The 23,603-nt window shown below is 49.2% G+C and overlaps 1 protein-coding gene across 1 annotated transcript; it reads left to right on the forward strand.

Moving 5' to 3' along the window:
* The first annotated feature begins 1,668 nt into the window (after positions 1–1,668).
* On the forward strand, positions 1,669–20,236 carry LOC125449448 (reticulon-1-like). Its single transcript, XM_048525241.2, has 7 exons — positions 1,669–4,280; positions 13,404–13,611; positions 14,053–14,191; positions 16,865–16,934; positions 17,305–17,351; positions 17,749–17,807; positions 18,721–20,236. The coding sequence occupies exons 1-7, from the start codon at positions 1,898–1,900 to the stop codon at positions 18,761–18,763; spliced, it is 2,949 nt and encodes a 982-aa protein (XP_048381198.2). The 5' UTR covers positions 1,669–1,897; the 3' UTR covers positions 18,764–20,236.
* The last annotated feature ends 3,367 nt before the right edge of the window (positions 20,237–23,603 follow it).

A 23,603-nucleotide genomic window follows, 5' to 3' on the forward strand; every position in this document is an offset into this window, starting at 1 on the left:
ACATTCTCAAAACACCTGGATTTGGACATTAATGAACCAGCTAGCAGAACATCAAACCCAAAGGAGTGAATGAGTGGAAAGGCAAATAGAGACAAACACAAGCTGATAATTCTCAGTCTGTGTTGGTGGATTGAAGCGGCTCAGGAAGGCAGCTCACCACCATCTTCTCAAGGGGCCTGTGTCTGATGACACCTCTCTCACTGACACTTGAAGAAGGAGCGAGACTCCGAAAGCTTCAAATAAACCTGTTGGACTATAATCTGGTGTCGTGTGATTTTTGACCTTGACCATCCCACCCAACACTGGCACCGCCAAATCACTCTCAAGGGGCACCTAGGGACGGGCAATAAATACTGGGCCAACCAGTGATGCCCAGGTCCCACAAATGAATTAAAAAGGTTTACTAGATACAATCTTGTAATTATACCTTAATGACCCTCCAGTTTATATTGAGGCCATGGCAGTGATTCGGAGTTTGTCTAGACAGACTTGTTATGGTGCACTGAGGCCATTCATCCCATCGTGTCTGACATTTAACTTGGTGCCAGTCTCCTGCCGTTTCCTTGTAACTCTACACATTGCTTCTGTTTAAATAATCTTCCAATGCCCTCTTGAATGCCTTGTCTGAATCATTCTTCACAACACGTCCCGGCCCTGACCCAACCACTCGCTGTGTGAGAAAGCTTTCTCTCATCTCCATTTGCTGCTTTTGCAAATTCTTTCCAACATTGTTGTCCTCTGCTTCCTGATCCCTTTACAAGGGGGAAGGAATTTCTCCCTATATTTTCTGTCCAGACTCCTTATAACTTTAAAGAAAACTTCTGTTTTCTCCTTTGCAAGGAAATCCATCTTAGTTTCTCCAGACTATCCTCATCATTGAAGTTTCTCATCCCTGGAACCATTTTCAAATCTCCTCTGTGCTCTCTCCAGTTTATTCACGTCCTTCCTGTAATGTGGCGCTCAGAACCACATGCAATACTCCAGCTGAGATCTAATTGATGACCTATATAAATTCATTGTAATATCCGTATGACCAGCTTAAATAGAGGCTGTGAGCCCATGCATGAACGCAGTAGTTATAGAGTTTGAGCAGTCAATTCTTTGAGTCCCAGTTGCTTGGCTTTATTTGCTTTTTGTGTCTATTATGATAATTCAAGGAGCCCTTTCAAGGGGAATTGTCGTCATCCTGATGTCTTGATGCAGTGTTCTAGTGTTTCTGGTGTTGTGGTGTGGGATTGCAGGAGGGATTTGGGATGCAGAAGGTGAAATGGAATGTATTTATTCATTGGTGACAATACCCTTTCTAAAGGCAGAAGGTTATCCAATGACACCTATCCTTTCTCTTTTGAGTTGTAATCTTGATGCCCAGTACTGGCTGCAAATGTTGTCGTGTTGTTTGTATTCTTTTCTTTTGTTTTCTGTTCTCTTTTTAATTGCCATTTTTCTTCCTAACTACCTCATCTCGTAAGGGGGTCAGTGGTGACAAGTGCATTTTTCCTCGTGCTGCATTGCTGTTGCTGATTTATTTGTGAGGCAAGTGTCCTTCCATGCATGGCTGCTGAGATCATTTCTGTCTCCCTTGCATCCAACAAGCATTGCATGCTGTGAGACTGGTTTGTCTGGTTTTTATGGTTTTCTGAATTTCTCTTGCTGTCTGCTCACAGAGAGATTGCAACTCCAAACGCTCCTCTCTGGTCACAGTGTGTCTTCACAACAGCCAAGCTGTGTGAGCGTTTCTGAAACAATCGGGTCTTTCCCACCTTCTGCCCATGGCTCTGTTGTGACATCTGACGTGTTCTCGGGTCAAGGTGGATCATCTGCCTTGAACCCCTCGTCAAAGAAGACTGCTCTGGCAGACAGTGAGCAGGAACGTTTAGGATCTGCAGTCCCTCGTGGAATGAGCAGCCTTGATGGGAATGCTTCTGGGAAGAACACAGCCTTCAGGGGCCCTCAGACAGGAGGAAGTGTCTTTGATAACTACAGTTGGATGAGCGAACCTGAGCTGGTATTTGGGAAACAGGAATCTCAACGAGTACTGGAAGCAGTGGAAGTTTGTCAAATGGAGCGAGTTCACCATGGGACTGGGGCAGAGCACATTCCTGAGGAGCCAGCAAAAAGTGACCCTTCTTCAATTGATTCTTCACAAGAAGAAGATTCGTTGGAAAGAATTAGTCCTGACTCTCCTTTTGAGGTGCTTGTCGAAATGCAAGAGAAGGGACCTTGTGCTGAAGACACTTCAAAGTCATTGTCCATTGTGGATAAGCGCAGGGTGGATCTGAACCTGCCTCAGAAGCCTCCCCTGTTCACAGCAGGGATTGAGACTGATCCATTGGGTCAAACAATGGCCAGAACTGAAGCTGATACAGTTGCTGCTATTGGGCCAAAGTCCAATTTGAAGATAGGAGACCTTCCGCACACAGTGCCCTGCCCTCGAGCAGGTGTCCAACAGGAGATACCTGACGGACAAAGCAGCATCGCAGAAGGAGATGTCTTCAGGCCAAATGCCATCACAGGAGGTGGGATTTCCATGGACATAATTTCCAAAAGCTTTCAACCTTCTGTCTGTGGATCAATGAGCAGACCACAGGATTTGATTCCTGGAGATCCACTTTCTCAGCTGCCTAATGAAAGAAAAATGGTCTGCGGTCTTGAAATGGACCTGGCACTTTCATTCAAGATGTTGAAGCCAGTAAGTGGCCCTGGAACTGATGGACTGTCTCCTTACTCGCTTATAAAGATTACCCCAGATGAGCCTGTGAACCCCTCTGTGCAAGTACCCACATCCACCAGTGCTGGCATCAAGACTCTGCCTGATGTTGGGCATGAGGGTCAGATTGACCCTCTAAATAGGAGCAGTGACCCCTCAGCAGAGGTACCACCCAAAGACCCAATGGATGAGCCACAACCTCTGAAGAAAGAAGCAAAGGAGATTTCCCCTGGTGAGGAAACTCGCCAACTCCGTGAAGATCCAGCTTCAACCTGGGGCAGCTCACAATGCCCAGCCCTTGAAGGAACCACCGCCCTTGATCATGTTCTGTCCATGAGATTGGAGAATGTGGAGGCAGACAGTTCCGGAGAATCTGATGACACTGTTATTGAAGATGTCAGGTCCATCCCAGTGGGGACCCCCTGGTGTGGGAACGAGCAGTCAGGTGATACAGGCACCACTGAGAAACTGGTTTTTGTGCCATTGTTAAATCTTACAGAGTCTAGGGAGCAGGCGGTCAGTGACAGACAGAGAGAGTCTGTGAATCTTCAATCCACAAGCCCTGGAGGAGATAGGACACTGTCTGCAGAAACCAGAGGCTGTCCAGCAGAAAGCCCAGTACTGGTTGGAACTTCACCTGGGCTTGGTCATGCAGGAGAAGTGGTGTCGGAACAAAGACCAATACCTTCTCAAGAAGTTGTATCTTCAGTCCGTGCAGTTTCCCCTTCCTTACCTCTGGCCACCAGTTACCAATTAGATGAGCATATGTCTACAGTGGAAGATACTGGCAAACGTGAGCCAAGATCTGGTTCTCCAGTCTTGCCAACCTTGTCCCATGTGGACCAACTGCACTGGCACCCACATGGCCTGTCTCCAACTGATTCTCCTACAACTCAGCGGTCAGCAGACTTTCCTGTCTTCAGTGCTGATAGCAGGGAGCATTCTGTGGTGGAAGGTTCTTCTCCTTTACAAGAGATGATTCGGAGATCAGCAGCCCAAAGGGGCCACATTTTTGGGGAACTACAGTCTGTCTCCGTGAAACCAGCTTCACCCCAATCGATCATTGTCAAATCCACACCCATAGTTACTGAAACCCCTACATTTGTTGTCAGATCAGCTAATGGTCCAGCAAAGGCCGAGGAGGGAGTGGCTGAGGGAACACTCAAGGTTTCAGATTCTGCGTCAGCATCTTCAGTGGGACTAGCTGGAGTCCAACAACCAGCTGTGAAGCAGGAAGTAGCCAATCTCAGCGCTTCAGGAAGGAGGGACACACAGAATGATCAAACAGCCAAGGATGGACAGAGCTGCATGGGGTCCGATGATACAGCCCAGCCCCAGTTAACCACCGCTCCTCAGGCACTGAGCAAACTAACCCTCCAGCAATATTCTCCCAACAAGGAGCCAGAAAGAGACGAAGGCCTGACCCCTCATCTGGCCCAGCCCCTTGTGGACACAGCCCCTCCCAGTGACTCCAAAGTGAGACCAGAGCTGAAATCTCAAACAGTCTCGGACCCTGTGCAGATGGAGAGGCCTGTTGGTGGGGAGGCTTCTGATAGGCTGAGTAAAATGGCAGGTAAAAGCTTTGCTTTCTGTACCTTCCTCATGTTAATAACTGCACCCATTGTCTTTAACCCATTTGTCATCACCTTCATAAACCTGACCTACATCCACTGAGCTGTATGTGTCTGACTGCCTACACCATGTCTGCTCAGGTTTGTCTGTGTGAATCCCCATCAACAGCCTCAAGGTGTGTATGATTCTGTTAGTTTCTTCTTCTGGGGTCTCACCCATGTTCAAATCCTTCTATGGCCTTAACTCTCCCTATCTCTGCCACCTCCTCCAGCCTATACACACCCCACTCTATCTCTGCCACCTCCTCCATCTCGTACACCTCTCCCTAACTCTGCTACCTCCTCAGGTTCTGGCCTCTCAATCATCCCCAATTCCCTTCACTCCACTGTTGGAGGTCATGCCTTCAGGCGCCTGGTTCCCTGAGCTCAGGAATTCCGTCCCTAAACCTCTCTGCTCCATGACCCCTTGGAGGGGCCAGCATTACCTGTGATGGAGTAGGTGGAAGGAAGGCTGTTCAGTTGTGGGTGATATTACTTTCAGATGTTTAAAAACAAGAATAAGTGGTGATCTCATTGAAACACGAAAGATGCTGAGGGGTCTCGACAGACTGAATATCCAGAGGATGTTTCCTCTTGTGAGGGCAGGTTGAAATGATGGTCCCAGTTTGAGGGAAAGGGCTCTCCCACTGAAGACAGATGTGGACAAATGTCCTGGCTCAGAGGGTTATTCGCAATCAGAAGTCTCTTCTGCAGGAGATAGTAGTGACTGGGTCATTTGTTTTATTTGCAGCTGAGTTAAATTTTGGGTGGGAAATGTTTCTAAACCAGTTGACAACTCCTGCTCTTGAGGGACTGTCTGACAGAGCAGAATGCGACAATTGTCACTCTCTTTTTGTTTCTGTTATTGGCCAGTTCCAGTTTCCCTGATTTTTACCTCCCTTGTTCAGTGCCCTCTGTACCATGCCCCCCCGCGCCCCCCCCCCCCCCCCCCCCCATCCCAAACCTCCACTCTTACCTTTCGACACCCTGTCTGTTTCCCACTGGGGCAATGTTTAAAATATATACTCACAGGACGTAGGTATTACTGGAGAAGTCCAGCATCTAATGCCTATCCCTAATTGCCTAGAGAGCAGTTAGGAGTCAATCACCTTACTGTGGTCTAGGGTCATGTGTTAGCTAGCCCAGATAAAGATGGCAGATTTCCCGCTCTAAAGGGCATTAGTGACCCAGATGGACATTTTCCAATAATTAACAGTGGTTTACTGGTCATCATTACACTATTAATTCCAGACTTTTTTTATTGAATTCAAATTCCACCATCTGTCATGGCAGGATTCAAACCCAAATCTCTGGGATATTGCCTGATTCTCTGGGTTAGTAGCTTGGTTATAATACCACTCGGCCATTGTCTCTCCCTGATGTTTACATTCCTGCACAGTGGGAGACTCACAGGATGTGGGCATCGCTTGCGAGGCCAGCATTTATTGCCATTCCCTAATTGCCCAGAGGGTTGTTAAGTGTTGACTGCATTGCTGTAGATCTGGAGTCACATGTAGGCCAAACCAGGTAAGGGTAGCAGCTTTCCTTTTCTGAAGGACATTAGTGACCCAGATGGGTTTTTCTGATAATAGACAATGGTTTCATAATCATCAGTAGACTCTTTATTGAGTTCATTTCCCTGCATCTGCCATGGTGGGATTTGAACCCGGGTCCCTGGAACATTAGCTGAGTTTCTGGATTGGTAGTTCAGTGGTAATACCATTGGGCCGTCGTCGCCCCAGCAGTGCACAGCAAGATCCCACAACACTGGTCAGATCAATTTGAGTGATGTTGATTGAGGATTAAGTATTAACTCCAGGCACAGCTCCTGCTCTTGTCAATGACACTTTGGACTCTGTGAACAACAGTGTCTCTGTAGCCAGTGCAGCACAGCCACAGCATTGCATTGGCAGAGATAATGGGAACTACAGATGCTGGAGAATCTGAGATAACATTGGCAATGTCAGCCTGGAAGATGTCGTCAATTTCTTTAATGAGGCTGGGTTCGACCTGTTCCCAGATGAGGTCAGAGTATCTTTTACCGGTTTTGGGGAAGAGAGTGGAAGAAGGGGCTGAGTGTTCCCCATTCCTCAAACAAGCTGCTGTCCTCTCAAAGATGAGCAGAATACTGCAGATGCTGGGAAATAGAATGTTGGAGAAACTCAGCAGGTCTGGCAGCGTCTGTGGAGAGAAATGCATTGTGTTAATGTTTTGAGGGCAGTAGAACAGAAGAAGAGTCCAACCAGAATCGAAGAGTGAACTAGTTCTCTCTCCACTGATGCAGTCAGATCTGCTGGGTTTCTCCAGCATTCTTTTTGTTTCTGCTGGCCCCTATCCCCCACCCACCCACTACCCCAACTCTGCTGCACTTTGTAATCACCCCTATTGCTTCTCCCCAGCCCTCAGATTTTTTGCGGAATGGGGGAGACAAGGGGTTAATTTTTAGAATGCTCTTTAGTAAATTTTCTGCATGTTGTTCACAGACATTTCATGAATAGAATAGCTCTTTATTCCTTGCCTGGGACTCTGAGACTTACTCGACTGTGCTGCCTGCTGGCTATAGACTTCTGCTACCCTGTGACAGGGAACAGTTTACATACACAGCTTCTATTTTGAATGTTTATATTGGCAGATCGAATGCTTAAACATTCAAAAAGTGTTACTGAGGATTATGATAGTGAGACATACAGAATAATCAGTGTTCCGTGTGATGAGGAGTTGAGGCTAAATTATATTGACTACGATGACAGAGTGGAGGAAAATCGGACCAAGAACTGGAGATGTCATTAATCCCAGATCTTAGGATCCTGGGTTTGAAACAATCAAATTGAATGTTCACATTAGGAACAGAAACTTACTCCTGTAAACATGTTATGTTGTAATTACATCTCCTCCCTTGTTGGTTGCTCAATGCTCATTCTCCCACCCTACTCCCAAACTAAAATGCAAAAATAAAGTTCTAGGATAGGCCATTAGCCCCCTTGGGCCTGCTCCATCATTCAACCAGGTCCCGGCTAACCTTCTGCCCCAACACCATTTTTCTGTGCTACTCCATATGCTTTGATGCTTTACAATTGAAAATCTGAGAATTCATGAACCTGCCCAATGACAAAGCAACCAGAGCCTCCAGGATAGAGAATTTCGAACATTCTCTGCCCTCTGAGTGAAGGGAATCATCCTCCTCTCTGTCCTGAACTGCCTGCCCTTTTCCTGAAATTGTCCAGGTTGTAGATACTGACCCTCCTCCTAAGCTGGGGGAAACAGCTGTTTGGATGATTTGATGGGTCAAATGGCCTGTTTCTGCACTGTAGGGATTCTATGATCCTGTTTACATCTCGCCTGTTGAGCCCTGTAAGAATTACGTATGGTATCACTTTTCATTCTTCAAAACCGTGGAGAATCTAGGTCCAGACTTCTCGGTAACTCTCTGTGGGACAGTCTTATCAGGTGGGGATTGAGTCATTACAGTGTGATCTGTTGACAGTTGTTGTAGATGAACAGGCAGGAATTTATAAAGGTGGAGGGGTGTACTGTTGTGTTAATGTGCAATGTATTATATAACTAACTGCCTGATGAGCCACGAGGTCACGAGGGTGTCTGTGCTCGTCGCGACTGTATCATGCTGTGGGTTTACTGGTTAATTTCAGCATGGATATTTCATGTAGATATTTACCCCAATGTGAATGCGGAATGTATGCACATTGGAATTTAGGATAATGAGGGGAGATCTTGTAGAAACACACAAAATTGTGAAGGGAACAAATAAGACAGAAGCAGGGAGGTTGTTCCCACTGATGGTTGAAAGTAGAACTAGGGGTCATAGCCTCAAAATAAGAGGGAGTAGATTTCGGACTGAGTTGAGGAGGAACTTATTCACCCAAATGGTTGTGAATCTATAGAAGTCCCTGCCCAGGGAAGCAGTTGAGGCTTCCTCATTAAATGTATTTAAGGCAAAGGTAGATTTTTGAACAGTGAAGGAAATAAGAGTTATGGTGAGCTGGGGTGGGGGGTTTGGGGGGGGAGGTAAGTGGAGCTGAGTCCATGAAAAAATCATCCATGATCTTATTGAATGGTGGAACAGGCTGGAAGGGCCAGATGGCCTACTCCTGCTTCTATTTCTTATGTTGTCCTCACTCTAGGGTTTTCCAAACCTGGTCTTTCCATAAGCCTTGTCAATTCCGAGGGGGCATTCTTTCCCTGAAGAGCCTCACAAATCTACTAGCTGATGCACTATTGCTGTCGTAAATCTGTGACCTGTACCCCACTTAATGCAGCCCCTCCACACCCCCCCACAACCACCACCACAGTGTTGTCACTTCTGGAATGGAGCTAAAGACTAAGAAATCACCCAGACCTATTTGGATGTAGCTTTGGATACTAAAGGAAGCAATACTTTTATTCTGAAAAGTGAAGGAGACAACAGAAGTAACTTGGTCCATTACCTTAAAGTCTGTCATTAAGAAAACGTTAGAGTCTATTCTAAAGGAAGGAACGGCGCTCAGCATTCCTGCCAATTTGGTTTTGTTCTGTACGGATCTCCAAGATCTGACTCGGAAGTCAATGCTGTGAACGGTGTCAACACAACAATCATCAGGCATGGAAACTCAGAGCTGGGGCTCTAGCGGTAAGGTTCATAGCAGAGTGTTTCAAAATATGTAATGTGATAAATCAAAGGCAGCATGGCTTCATGAAAGGAAAACCATGTCAGACAAGTTTATTAGAGTTCTTTGAGAAAGTAACAAGCAGACTAGATAAAGGGGAAGCAGTGAACGTAATATTACTGGACTTCTGATAAGCTACTGCAATGTAAGGCTATTCAAAGTTTTGGCAAAGATCAGTAGCTCTGGTTGTGGACGCTCCAGAACTATGCAGGAAAGAGGAAGGACACTTGTGCGAGATCCTAGCTTTAAACAGACATCCCCCACAACTTCATCCATAGATACCTACAAAACAGACAACAACAGGAGGACACAATACACCCTAACATGCTAACCATTCTGCCCTACATCAAGAACATATTGGAACTGACGACAAAACTCCCAAAACCACTAGGAATCACAGTGGCCCGGTGGCCCACAAACCCACAGCCACTGTACGACAAACATTTCCAAGGATTAAAGGCCCCATTCCCACAACATGCAAAACGAACATGGTTTACAAAATACCATGCAATAACTGCCACAAACATTTATATCGGACACTCAGGAAGGAAACTAGCCATTAGAATACACGCACATCAGCTAGCAGCAAAACGGTGCGATGAACTCTCCTTAATATTGGTGCGTTCAGACAACGAAGGCCGTCAATTTAACTGGGACAAGGTAACCATAGTAACCCAAGCCAAACACAGACATGGACGGGAATTCCTAGAGGCATGGTTCTCCACCCATACTTCAATCACAAACATCTAGAATTGGACCCTATAAACAAACCCATATAGATCAAAACCGGAAATGACACCATAATGGACCGAACAGGATAAATTCGAGGTGGATAGAATAACATCGCTTCATCGGAGACTCCACTGATGATATCACCTGGTATGGTGATGAAACATCTGAACAAAAACAAGCCAGCTCAGCGAGCAATTCAACAACCTGATAAAGCTACTTAGTAAGGTAAGAATCCATGATCTGGGAGATATTGTGTTAGCAGAGTTAGAAGATTAGGGCCCTGGATAGTGTTGGAGAACAGAGACCTCGGGGCTCAGATACATAATTCTTTGAAATTTGCATCACAGGGTGGTTAAGAGGGCCTTTAACAAACTAGCCTTCATTGCTCAGGCCTTTTGAGTATAGGAGTTGGGATGTCATTGTTGGACGTTGGACAGGAGGTTGATGAGGCCTCTTCTGGAATACTGTGTTCTGGCTATGCTGCCTTTGATTTATCACATTACATATTTCCAAATGCTCTGCTATGAATTCTGGCCTCCCTGTTTTAGGAGGATATTATTAAACTGGAGAGAGTTCAGAAGAGATTTACCAGACGTTGTCAGGAATGGTGGGTTTAAGTTATAAAAAGAGACTAGATAGGCTGGAGTTTCTTCACTGGAGTGCAGGAGATTGAGGAGTGACCTTATTGATGTTTATAAAATCATGAGAAGCATAGATAAGCTGAATGGCGGGTGTCTTTCCCTAGGCTGGGGAGTTCAAAAGTAGGGGGCATATTTTTAAGGTGAGAGGAGAAAGTTTTTTAAAAAGGACACGAGGGCAACTTTTTTTTAAACATAGCAGTTAGTGGGCCAGCTCGATGGTTAGCACTGCAGCCTCACAGCGCCAGGGACCCAGGTTCAATTCCAGCTTCGGGTAACTGTCTGTGTGGAGTTTGTACATTCTCCCCGTGTCTGCAGGGGTTTCCTCCGGGTGCTCCAGTTTCCTCCCACAGTCCAAAGACGTGCAGGCTAGATGGATTGTCCATGCTAAATTGCCCGTAGTGTTCAGGGGTGTGTAGGTTATAGGGGGATGGGGCTGGGTGGGATGCTGCAAGGGGTGGTGTGGACTTGTTGGGCCGAAGGGCCTGTTTCCACACTGTAGGGAATCTAATCTAATCTAATCTTAAAAAAAAGTGTACGGGATGAACTGCCAGAGGAAGTGGTAGATGTGGGTATAGTTACAATGTTTAAAAGACATGGATAATTTCTTGAATAGGAAATGTTTGGAGGGATGTGAGCCAAGCATAGGCAGGTGTGACTAGTTTGGTTTGGGAGCATGGTTGGTATGGACTGATTGGACCGAAGGGTCTGTTTCCATGCTGGATGACTCAATGACTAATAGAAGACAAAGTGTTGGAATGTGGGAGGTATTTTCAGAATGACATCCTGTAACTCGTGGAGTGCCACAAGGATCAGAGCTGAGGCCACAATTATTTACAATATCTATGAATGACTTGGATGAGGAAACTGAATGTGGTATAGTTGAGTTTGCAAGTGGCAGAAGTAGGTGGGAAGGCAGGTGCTGAGGATGACAGAGTCTGCAGAGAGATATAGACAGGTTGAGCAAGTTGGCACACACTTGACAGATGGAATATAATGTGGGAAAATGGGAGGTTCTGCACTTTGGCTGGAAGAATAGAGGAGCTGAATATTATTTAAATGGAGAAAGACTGCAGAAATCTGTAGAACAGAAGGATTTAGGAGTCCTTACCCATGGATCACTAAAAGCAAGCATCCAGGTTCACTGGATAATAGGAAAGGCAAATGGAATGTTAGCCTTTTATTTCAAATGGAGCCTAAAATTAGGGAGTTTTTACCAGGTAGTTGTCAGGCCGCAGCTAGAGTAATGTGAACAATTTTCATACCCTTGTCAAAGGAAAGATGGTCCAAAAAACGTTCACTACGCTAATCCCGGGTATGGAAGGAGACTGAGTAGCTTGGGCTTGTACTCATTGAAGTTTAGAAGAATGAGATTCTTAGAGGTCTCGATAAGGTTTATGCAAAGAGGTTGTTTCTGCTGTGGGCCTGGAACTACAGAGTTCAATCTCAGAGTAAGAGGTCACTCTTCTTAATACCAAGATGAGGGGGACTTTCTTCTCTGAGGCTAGCGATCTTTGGAATTGTTTACTGCAGAGGGCTGTCGTAGCTGGCTGAGTAAATAAATCAGGATTGAGAGAGACATTTTTAATTAGGAAGGGAATGAAAGGTTATAGCAAAAAGGCAGGAAAGTGGTGTTGAGGATTATCAGATCTCATTTAATGGGGAGCAGACTTGATGGGCTGAATGGCATATTTCTGCTGTTACGCCTTATGGTCTACAGTTTGCCCTTGAGCCATTGCTGCTTATTTCCAATGACTCTGATTTGAGGAATCGGTTATGTTGGGGACTGATTTGATCCTAACAGTAATCTTGTTTGTACAGTCTGTGTGAATGAGTTGTTTGTGTACAGTGAGTAGATTAGGTCATTACTCTGTTATGCAGTCAGCTGCTTCACTCTCTGAGCTGTGGATCAGGAGAAGCTTTGATGCATTCTGTCTCCTGACAACTCTCCTTATTCTCCCTCTGTCCTCAATTCCCCAGGTGTGACTCTGGCAATATGGGACACAATGTTAATGTCTTCAACAAATAAGTGTTCATTTTGACAGGGGTAACCAGGGAGGGGACGGCTGCGCAGCTGAACTGCTTCTGACAACAACTCATGGAGACTCCCTATGTTAGTTGTGTGCTCAAACAAAAGGGAAAATCTTCTCTCCCTCTCTCAGTATTTACTAAAAGAGTTTGTTTGTCCCTGAGCCTGTGCTGTGGCTGCCAGGCCTCTGAGACACAATGCACTGGTTTCATTTGTCTGTCTCTCCATGTGTTGGTGCTGCTGCTTGCTCGCTCAGCTTTAACACTCAACATAGCTCCCACATATTATCCCCAGCCCCTGGGGGTTCGGTGTGGCACCTGCACCACCTCAATCCCATCCAGAGAGACCACCTCATCCCCATGATTGCTGGGAGTTCATGCCCCTGACAGCACTCCCACCCTCAGGGGAGAGTTGGGTGTGAGTCCCCGTGGGTGCTGAGTAGATTGCCTGGCTCCAGCTTGTGGGGAGTTGGTTCAGTCATATCAGTTGGTGTCTCTTGCTAATGGTGTGTGCTGAGTGCTCGGATGAGACTGTGGGGTGTCTCCCACTTTGATCTGGTCAGAAGTCACACAACACCAGGTTATAGTCCAGGTGAAGTCACCTGATAAAGGAGCAGCATGACAAAAGCGTGTAATTTCAAATAATTTATTGGACTATAATCTGGTGTCATGTGATCCCAATCCGACACTGGCACCTCCACATCATGACTTTGATCTGGGTGAGTGAAAGCTTGAGGGTGCTTGATTTGGGGCCTGGAGGAAGTAGCTTTAGGGCTTGGCAGGGTGTGCGTGGGGTATCGTGCCCACACCTGGCTCTGAGATGCCTTAGGCGTGACCCAAGAGCTGGAGTGCCTTCAGACCAATACACCCAAGGTACTTCATTTCACTCCCACTTGCCCCACCCCAAACCCTTCCAGCGCAGCTCTAGATAGGCCTGGAGGAGAGATTGAGGATGCAGTCGGAGATGTATTTGCCAGGATTGCCGATTCCACTGTTCCTGACCAATGTGGTTTCTCTCTCTCTCTAGTGAAAAATCTGATCTACTGGCGTGACCCTAAGAAGACGGGGGTTGTGTTTGGGTCCATTCTGACCCTGCTGGTGTCACTGGCTGTGTTTAGTGTGGTCAGTGTCTTGGCCTATCTTGTGCTGGCTTTGCTATCCGTCACCATCAGTTTCCGCATCTACAAGTCCGTGGTTCAGGCTGTGCAGAAAACCAACGATGGAAATCCTTTCAAGTAAGGTTGCTGAAACTGCTTTGTTGGGTGTGCATGTTAGTTTGATCATTTTTGACCTCATCCTCCTTCCCCTAGGATTGGGTTGGGATAGGGAACACAGTGTGAGGATTTGCAACTAATTCATAGCCCTCTGGCAGTGTGTGTGATTGCATCCAGAGAGACGCTTGCAGATTGTGTGGAAGATTCTGAGAGGCATTGAGAATAATGAAAGCCCCATTCTGTGGGATGGGTCAGAGTCTTGGGGGAAAGGTGGTGGAGAGGAGGTGAGGGGAGGCACCTGATCACATTGACACACTGCCCTCCATCTCTCTCTTCTGCCCTGCAGAGTCAGAACAGCCAGTGATTAAATGGAACCATTTGAATTGGGTGGGGGACTGCTGGTGGTATTTGTCCTGAAACCCAGGCTGTGCCAGTAACAGGATCTATCTTCGCTCTGTCCAGGCCATATCTGGAACAGGACATCACCTTGTCCTCAGAAACATTCCATAAATATTGCAACATAGCCTTCACCCATCTGAACCGAGTGCTGAAATATCTGCTGCAGCTTTTCCTGGTCCAGGATCTAGTGGATTCACTAAAGGTTTGTGAGCTGGTCTTTGAAATGTAAATACTTTGGGCTCTGATTTAATTACAGGCCACGATTAATTAGCAGCAAGACACAGGCTTCTCCCTCTTTTTCATTCCCCTTCCTTCCAACGCCTCCATTTACCCCCCCCCACAACAATTCCCTTTCTTTCTCTCGCTCCCTTCCCCTTCTCCTGCCATGTGTCTCTCGGCCACTTCTCTCTCTCTCCCCCTGTGTGTGTGCGTGTGTCCCGTTCTTTCTCTCTATCCGCTCTCTGTGCACTCTATCTGAACCCTCTTTCTTTCTCTCCCTGCCCCCTTCTTTCTCGTTCTCTCTCTCTCTCTCTCTCCACCCCATTGTTCTGTCTTCCTCCGCCCCCTCGTTCTCTCTCTCTCTCCCCGCCACCTTATTTCTTGGCCTCTCTCTCTCCCCCCACCCCTCGTTCTTTCTCCACCCGCCCCCTCGTGCTTGCTCTCTCCCCCCGAACCCCCTCGTTCTCGCTGTCTCTCCCCCCCGAGTTCTCGCTCCCGCTACCCCCACCCCTCCTGTTCACGCTCTCTCTCCCCACCGCCCCCGGTTGTGCTCTCTCTCCCCCCCCGCCCGCGCTCTCTCTGCCCCCCGCACCCCCGTTCGCGCGCTCTCTCCCCCCCCGTTCGCGCGCTCTCTCCCCCCCCGTTCGCGCGCTCTCTCCCCCCCCCGTTCGCGCGCTCTCTCCCCCCCCCGTTCGCGCGCTCTCTCCCCCCCGTTCGCGCGCTCTCTCCCCCCCGTTTGCGTGCTCTCCCCCCCCCGTTCGCGCGCTCTCTCCCCCCCCGCACCCCCGTTCGCGCGCTCTCTCCCCCCCCGCACCCCCGTTCGCGCGCTCTCTCCCCCCCCGCACCCCCGTTCGCGCGCTCTCTCCCCCCCCGCACCCCCGTTCGCGCGCTCTCTCCCCCCCGCACCCCCGTTCGCGCGCTCTCTCCCCCCCCGCACCCCCGTTCGCGCGCTCTCTCCCCCCCCGCACCCCCGTTCGCGCGCTCTCTCCCCCCCCGCACCCCCGTTCGCGCGCTCTCTCCCCCCCCGCACCCCCGTTCGCGCGCTCTCTCCCCCCCCCGCACCCCCGTTCGCGCGCTCTCTCCCCCCCCGCACCCCCGTTCGCGCGCTCTCTCCCCCCCCGCACCCCCGTTCGCGCGCTCTCTCCCCCCCCGCACCCCCGTTCGCGCGCTCTCTCCCCCCCCGCACCCCCGTTCGCGCGCTCTCTCCCCCCCCCGCACCCCCGTTCGCGCGCTCTCCCCCCCCCCGCACCCCCGTTCGCGCGCTCTCCCCCCCCCACACCGCCGTTCGCGCGCTCTCTCCCCCCCCGCACCCCCGTTCGCGAGCTGTCTCCCCCACCGCCCCCCCCCGTTCTCGCGCTCTCTCCCCCCCATTCTCGCGCTCTCTCCCCCCCGTTCTCGCGCTCTCTCCCCCCCGTTCTCGCGCTCTCTCCCCCCCGTTCTCGCGCTCTCTCCCCCCCGTTCTCGCTCGATCTCTCCCCCCGGTTCTCGCTCTCTCTTCCCCCCCCCCGTTCTCGCTCTCTTTCCCCCCCCCCGTTCTCGCTCTCTTTCCCCCCCCCCGTTCTCGCTCTCTCCCTCCCCCCGGTTCTCGATCTCTCTCCCACCCGGTCCTCTCCCGTTCTCGCGCTCTCTCTCTCCCCCCGGCCCCCCCCCGTTCTCGCTCTCTCTCCCTCCCCCGTTCTCGCTCTCTCTCCCTCCCCCGTTCTCGCTGTCTCTCCCCCCCCCCGTTCTCGCTGTCTCTTCCCCCCCCGTTCTCACTGTCTCTCCCCCCCCGTTCTCGCTGTCTCTCCCCCCGTTCTTGCTGTCTCTCCCCCCCCGTTCACGCTGTCTCTCCCCCCCGTTCTCGCTCTCTCCTCCCGGCCCCCCTGTTCTCGCTCTCCCCCCCCCGGTTCTCGCTCTCCCCCCCCGTTCTCGCTCTCCCCCCCCCGTTCTCGCTCTCGCCCCCCCCGTTCTCGCTCTCCCCCCCCGTTCTCGCTCTCCCCCCCCGTTCTCGCTCTCCCCCCCCCGTTCTCGCTCTCCCCCCCCCGTTCTCGCTCTCCCCCCCCCGTTCTCGCTCTCCACCCCCGTTCTCGCTCTCCCACCCCCGTTCTCGCTCTCCCACCCCCGTTCTCGCTCTCCCACCCCCGTTCTCGCTCTCCCACCCCGTTCTCGCTGTCTTCCCCCCCGTTCTCGCTCTCTGCCCCCCATTCTCGCTGTCTCTACCCCCGCCCCCCCCCCGTTCTCGCTCTCCCCTCCCCGTTCTCGCTCTCTCTCCCCCCGGCCCCTCCCCGTTCTCGCTCCCTCTCTCCCTCCGCCCCCCCTGTTCTCGCTCCCTCTCTCCCCCCCCGTTCTCGCTCCCTCTCTCCCCCCCGTTCTCGCTTCTTCCCCCCCCCCGGCCCCCTCCCCTCGCTTCTCTTCCCGGCCCCCCTCATTCGCGCGCTCTCGCTCTCTTTGTCACTGCCCCCCTTTCACTGTCTCTCCGTCGCCCCCCTCTCTCTGCCCTCCTCTCTCTCTTGCTCACTCTCTGCCCCCTTTTCTTTCTCTGTCTCTCCCCCACCGCCCGACCCCAAAACCATTTCCGATGTAGATGCAGGTTTCCTGAGATTGGGACTGAATTGGGTTGAGGAAACTTGCACTTCCTGTCATTCTTGTGCCTGACATTTGCCTGTTCTTCCTGCAGCTTGCAGTTCTCATGTGGCTAATGACTTATGTTGGAGCTGTCTTCAATGGGTTGACTCTCCTGATTCTGGGTATGTTTCAGGCTCACGCTGTTTGATTATTGTCAGTCAGATTGTGGGGGAGACCCAGGGGATGGGAGGGCTGAGTCAGACTTTTTTTTTTCCTCGGGGGAACAGAGCAGAGCCCGTGTGCTGGAGGGTACGGGGGGTGGGATGAGAACCTTTTTGTGGAGGAGGCATGAGACAGTGTGTGGTGGTGCAGGAGAGATTCGTGTTGGGACGAGTTCTGGGTGTGGTGGGGTGAGATTGGGGCAGAACAAGTATCTAATCTGGTTTCTCTGTTGATGGGAGACACCAGAACTGGTGCATTGTGTCGGGACAGCTGTCAGCATTGTGTGTTTTTGTTCTAACTGCGATTTATTTTCACCGTTGCCTTTTCTAGCCATACTATTAACCTTCAGCATTCCGGTCATCTATCAAGCTTACCAGGTAGGTACCTGGGCTACTGTAGGCAATGCCTGTGCCCTGGGGTTGTTCCCTCGGACTCTTTACTGTGTACTATGTATGCTGCTGAATAGTGAGACACACGGAGTGTGGTCTGTTAGCTCAGTTGGCTGGATGGCTGGCTGTACAGAGAAATACCAAAAGCTTGGCTTCAATTCCGACACTGGCTGGAGTGACCATGAAGGAAGCTTAACATGTCTGGGGTTTAATGAGTGCCAGTTCTTCCTAGGACTCTGTTGTGTGTTTGGGTTGCTGGTTTAAGATTGTGGGTATCTGCTGGCATCTGTATGTGGTCACTGCACCTGAGATCAGCAGAGATGTGATTTGGAAAGAGACAAAGTTTACTTAAGGAGGAGCTGTAACTGTCTTTTTTTTGATACAGACGCAGATTGATCATTACTTTGAACTAGTTCAGAAACAGGCAACCTGCGCTTTTGGGAAGTGAGTATTGTTTAAATTCTCCAAAATGCCCCTTATGGGGGACATGTTCAAGCAGGGGATATAGAAGTGCTTCAAATGGGGCTGAGACAAATTATTACTCTTCCACTCTGTCCCAGGAATCTGATTTATGGCAACAGCTGAGGAGACAAAGCCACACGTGTTCCCTGTCAGGCCTTACCCTCTGGAATTCGGTTCATGTGGAGTGTTCGAAGCTGTGCGTGGCTTTATTCCACAGTGAAGTCACAAAGACCTCTGATCTGGGCAAAGAATCTGAATGCCTCCTCGAACAATTACAGCTTGCGGTCTCTTTTTCCTCAAAGAGTTGTTGCTGTTTCTTTTCTCGAGGCAGTGGTGGTCTCTGCCTTCACGCCAACTCCATGTTACAGAATATTCACCATTTCCCTTTATTAAATTGACAGCCCTCAAAAATTGGTTCCTGTATCTTGATGGCTCAGTGGTTGGCTCTGCTGCCTCATGGCATCACAGAGACGGGTTTGAGTTCACCCTTGTGCACCTGTCTATGTGGAGTTTGCACATTTTCTCCGTGTCTGCCAGGTGCTCCAGTTTCCTCCAAAGATGTGCAGACTAGGTGGATTGACCATGCTAAATTACCACATAGCATCCAGGGTCGTGCAGTCTAGGTTGGGTTAGCCAAGGGAAATGCAGGGCTAGGATCGGTGTGGACCCAATGGGCTGAATGGCTTGCTTCCACACAGTAGGGATTCTATGATCTGCACGTTATCCAAAGGACAGATCTGTCTTTTGTAAAATCAGCCGTCCCCTTTGTATATTGATCACTCGGATAATGTTCTGTTTTCAGTCCCCAGATAGGTTATTTGTGCTTTTGGATTTAATTCTGATGAATTTTCCAGATAATGTTAACCTGTGTGTGTGTGTGTCTGTCTCTACTCAGGATCCAAGAGAAGCTTCCAGGTGCAAAACGAAAGAGCGAGTAGCAATGGGGTACCCCCGCTCAGCGGCCTCCCCCCCCATTACTAAACTATAACTCTCAGTGTATTGGAACTAAATGCTTGCTGTCTGTCTGCTTGGGCCCACGTTCCACCATTCCTGCTGTAGTGGACTGCTTCCGGGATCTTGCAATTTGCTCCATTGTAGATTTGTTCTTGCCTCCCCAGGACTCTCTCCCTCCACCCCCAAGTCAATCTTGGCTGACAAGGGGGTTGCTAGTAAATTGTGTGTCTGTTGATCACTGGCTTAAGACATGTTCCTTTCTGCTGCTCCTGTTTCAATGAGATTATAAATATATATATTTTCTGTTTTTTGCCCTTTTCTGAAACACACTGTCTGTAAACTGCTGTAGAAATTACTGAGCAACAACAGGGCGGGGATTAAGAGAGAACCAACTCCCCCTCCCCAATTGTGTATATAATTGGGGGTGCATGTGAAAGTGTTTGTAACTGTAATTGAACAGTCCTCGGAGAAACTGGGAGAGGAGTGTGAAATACACAAGTGGTGGAAGAATTTCTGAATTGTAAGTGATGTATGTCTGTAGGTAGTGTGTGTGTGTGTGTGTGTGTGCGTGCGCCATTCAATCTGCCCCATTCCCCCCTCCCAGGTTTTAGAATTGGATTTGCAAAAGTAACTGGCCACCCCCCCGTCCCCAACTGTTGTTTGAAGAGGCCACTGCGCTGTGGTGCTGGACTAAGCTTAGACATAGTAGAACCTGCTACATTTCAAAAAAAGAATTCCCATTGCTTTGATTACACTCAAACAAGCTCCCATTTAACTGGTTTGCTCTACTTTTAATTGCTTCACTTCCCTCCCTTACTGTGCTTCACCAGGGCACATGTCACAAATGCGTGACAACCCTGTTGGCCCAAAACTCTGATTTAATCCACTTCCACATCAGGGTTCAGCTTCTGACCAGGTGAATAGGTGAGATTGGCCTCTCAGTGGGGTGGTGTATGTAAATTGCAAGTCGAGGTGTTTGGCCATTGCTTTTGCCAAATCTATAGCCCATCACTGAGAGCTTTAGTGCTCTTTGCTGAGCTTTGGTTTATCCACACAACTGCCCAAAGATGGGGTTAGCACCCTATCTCTTAGCTAAAGCCCTCCATGAGTTCACATAAGGGCATCAGGACATTGCTGTAGATACACGCAGCCTGGGATAACATTATAACTGCAGTTATACCCTCCCTCCCTCCTGTATCTTCCCATCCCCACCCCTCCCAGGACTGGCAGTTGAGACCTGACGTTTTAACGTTTGTGTAATGTTTCCATAAAGCAGGGAATTTTCTTTGGGAGCCAATTGTGTTTTTGAGGGAGCAAACTGAAAGGGGGAAGTGTGAATATAACTGAGTGCTTGGAATTCTGTGCGTGTTAGGATTAGATGGAACTGCTGATGATCAGACAATTCCTGCAAAAATATTACTGTGACGTTGATAATTAAATTACATCTTTATTGTTTACATGGTCTCCTGTGTATGAGTAAAAGTTTTTAAAAAATTTTACTGAAACTGATCTCTGATGAATGGAGGTATAATCCTTTGTAAGTGAAAATGCTGCTGTTTCTCAGCCTGGGATGGCTCATCGTTTTGTGAGGGTTTCTGAATTCTCTCAGCAAGTCACGTTTTAAGTAGTAATCTAGCTAACAGGATGTTGATTTAGATGATGGGTCTATCCACTCTATAATCCCCCCCCCCCTCAGCAAACTCTAGTTTTCTACTGTACTCTCCAGTGTATTATGTATCTGACCCTACCATGTTAATTCTGATCAGGAACTATTAGGACCACTTTCCCCCAACAACACCATTTAATCCATATTCTCCTGTGTTACAATATTTTCCACTGCATCTTCCAAATCCACCACCACTACCATTTAGCTGCCCCTAGGTGCTCACAGAATCGTAGAAACCCTAGAGTGGGGAACCAGGCTGTTTGGCCTATTAAGTCAACACTGCCTCTCTGAAGAGCATCCCACCCAGACTCAACGCTACCCTATCCCTGTATTTCCTGTGACTAACCCACCTAGCCTGCACATCCCTGGACACTATCGGGCAAATTAGCACAGCCAGTCAACCAAACCTGCACACCTTTGGACTGTGGGAGTAAGCTGGAGCATCCGGAGTAAACCCATGCAGACACAGGAAGAATGTGCCAACTCCACACAGATGGTCAGCTGAAGTTGAAATTGAACCCAGGTCAATAGACAATAGGTGCTGGAGTAGGTTCTTCGGCCCTTCGAGCCAGCACCACCATTCATTATGATCATGGCTGATCATCCACAATCAGGTCCCTGGTGTTATGAGGCTGCTGCCTTTTAATGCTACATTCTATTTGGAGGTAGATCCACAATGCTATGAGGAACAGAGTTCCAGCATTTTGACCCAGTGACACTAACAAAACAGTCATATAAGTCCAGAAAAGGATGGCGTGGGGCTGTGAGAAATTTGCAGGAGGTGTTGTTCCCCTGCTGTCCTGTCCTTCAAGAAGATAGTGCCCCTGGGTTTGGAAAGTGCTGTCTCAGGAGACTCTGCAGTGCATCCTATGAATAGAACACACTGCTGCTACTGAGCACTGGATAGAGTGAACATTGAAAGTTGTGGATCGGGTGCCAATATAGGGGCTGCTTTGTCCTGGATGGTAGAGATTTTTGAGTGTTATCAGAGTTGTACACATGTAGGCATATGCAGAGTCACATTCCTGACTTGTGCTCTGTAGATGGTAGACAGTTCAGTCTTTAGTAAGCTCCAAGATGTCGATAGTGGAATGATGTGGTGGTTCGCCATTGAATATAAATGATTAGATGCTCTTTTTGGAGATTGTCATTGCTTGGCAGCAATGGGTGTGAATGTTTCTTGCCACTTGTCAACCCAAACCTGGATACTGGATTCAGATATGGACTCCTCAAAATCTGAGGACTTGTAAACGGTGCTGAATGTTGTCCAGTCATAGGGAAATATACTACTTCTGATCTGATGACGGAGGAAAGGTCATTGAAATGTCTAAAGATGGTTGGGTCGAGGGCATTAAGCTGAGGAACTTGTGCTGAAATGGCTGAACTCCACCACCGCAATCATCTTCCTTTGACTTAAGTATGACTCGAACAAACGGAGAATGTTTCCCCAATTCCCTTTAACTCCACTGTTGCTGGGGCTCCTTGATGCCACACTTATTCAAGTGTGACATTGGTGTAAAAGGCTGTCACTCTCAATGTACCTCTGGAATTCAGCTCTTTTATCCATGTTTGAACCAAAGCTGCAATGAGGCCGCAGTTGAACCCAAACTGAGCTGTCAGTAAGCAGGTTATTGCTGAGCAGGTGCTGCTTGATGGCACTGTTGATGATACTTTCCATCACTTTACCAATGATCTAGATTAGACTGATGGGGTAGAGTTAGGTGATCTTTTTAGTTTAAGAGTAGACTAAGTTTTACTTTGTTATCTAACCCAGCGCTGTCCCTGTCCTGGGAGAATTTGATGGAATGAGTGTACATATAGCCTTACTTTAGATTAGATCAGATTCCCTACAGTGCGGAAACAGGCCCTTCAGCCCAACAAGTCTACACCAACCCTTGGAGCATCCCACCCAGAACCATTCCCCCATAACCCACACACCCCTGAACGCTATGGGCAATTTAGCATGGCCAATTCAGCTAGCCTGCACATCTTTGGACTGTGGGATGAAACCGGAGCACCCAGACAAAACCCACACAGACGCGGTTACTTTCAGGTTGAAAGAGCAGACACATCACTATCCCTGATAATAAAATGTGAGGCTGGATGAACACAGCAGGCCAAGCAGCATCTCAGGAGCACAAAAGCTGACGTTTTGGGCCTAGACCCTTCATCAGAGAGGGGGATGGGGTGAGGGTTCTGGAATAAATAGGGAGAGAGGGGGAGGCGGACCGAAGATGGAGAGTAAAGAAGATAGGTGGAGAGAGTATAGGTGGGGAGGTAGGGAGGGGATAGGTCAGTCCAGGGAAGACGGACAGGTCAAGGAGGTGGGATGAGGTTAGGTAGATGGGGGTGCGGCTTGGGGTGGGAGGAAGGGATGGGTGAGAGGAAGAACAGGTTAGGGAGGCAGAGACAGGTTGGACTGGTTTTGGGATGCAGTGGGTGGAGGGGAAGAGCTGGGCTGGTTGTGTGGTGCAGTGGGGGGGAGGGGACGAACTGGGCTGGTTTAGGGATGCAGTTGGGGAAGGGGAGATTTTGAAACTGGTGAAGTCCACATTGATACCATTGGGCTGCAGGGTTCCCAGGCGGAACATGAGTTGCTGTTCCTGCAACCTTCGGGTGGCATCATTGTGGCACTGCACGAGGCCCATGATGGACATGTCATCTAAAGAATGGGAGAGGGAGTTGTTTGTTGCGAACTGAGCGGAGGTGTTCTGCAAAGCGGTCTCTAAGCCTCCGCTTGGTTTCCCCAATGTAGAGGAAGCCACACCGGGTACAGTGGATGTAGTATACCACATTGGCAGATGTGCAGGTGAACCTCTGCTTAATGTGGAATGTCATCTTGGGGCCTGGGATAGGGGTGAGGGAGGAGGTGTGGGGGCAAGTGTAGCATTTCCTGCGGTTGCAGGGCAGTGTGGAGCGAACAAGGGAGTCACGGAGAGAGTGGTCTCTCCGGAAAGCAGACAGGGGTGGGGATGGAAAAATGTCTTGGGTGGTGGGGTCGGATTGTAGATGGCGGAAGTGTCAGAGGATGATGCGTTGTATCCGGAGGTTGGTGGGGTGGTGTGTGAGAACGAGGGGGATCCTCTTTGGGCGGTTGTGGCGGGGGCGGGGTGTGAGGGATGTGTTGCGGGAAATGCGGTCAAGGGCGTTCTCGATCA

Source organism: Stegostoma tigrinum, chromosome 42 (genome assembly GCF_030684315.1).
Source record: "Stegostoma tigrinum isolate sSteTig4 chromosome 42, sSteTig4.hap1, whole genome shotgun sequence".
Taxonomy (NCBI): Eukaryota; Metazoa; Chordata; class Chondrichthyes; order Orectolobiformes; family Stegostomatidae; genus Stegostoma; species Stegostoma tigrinum.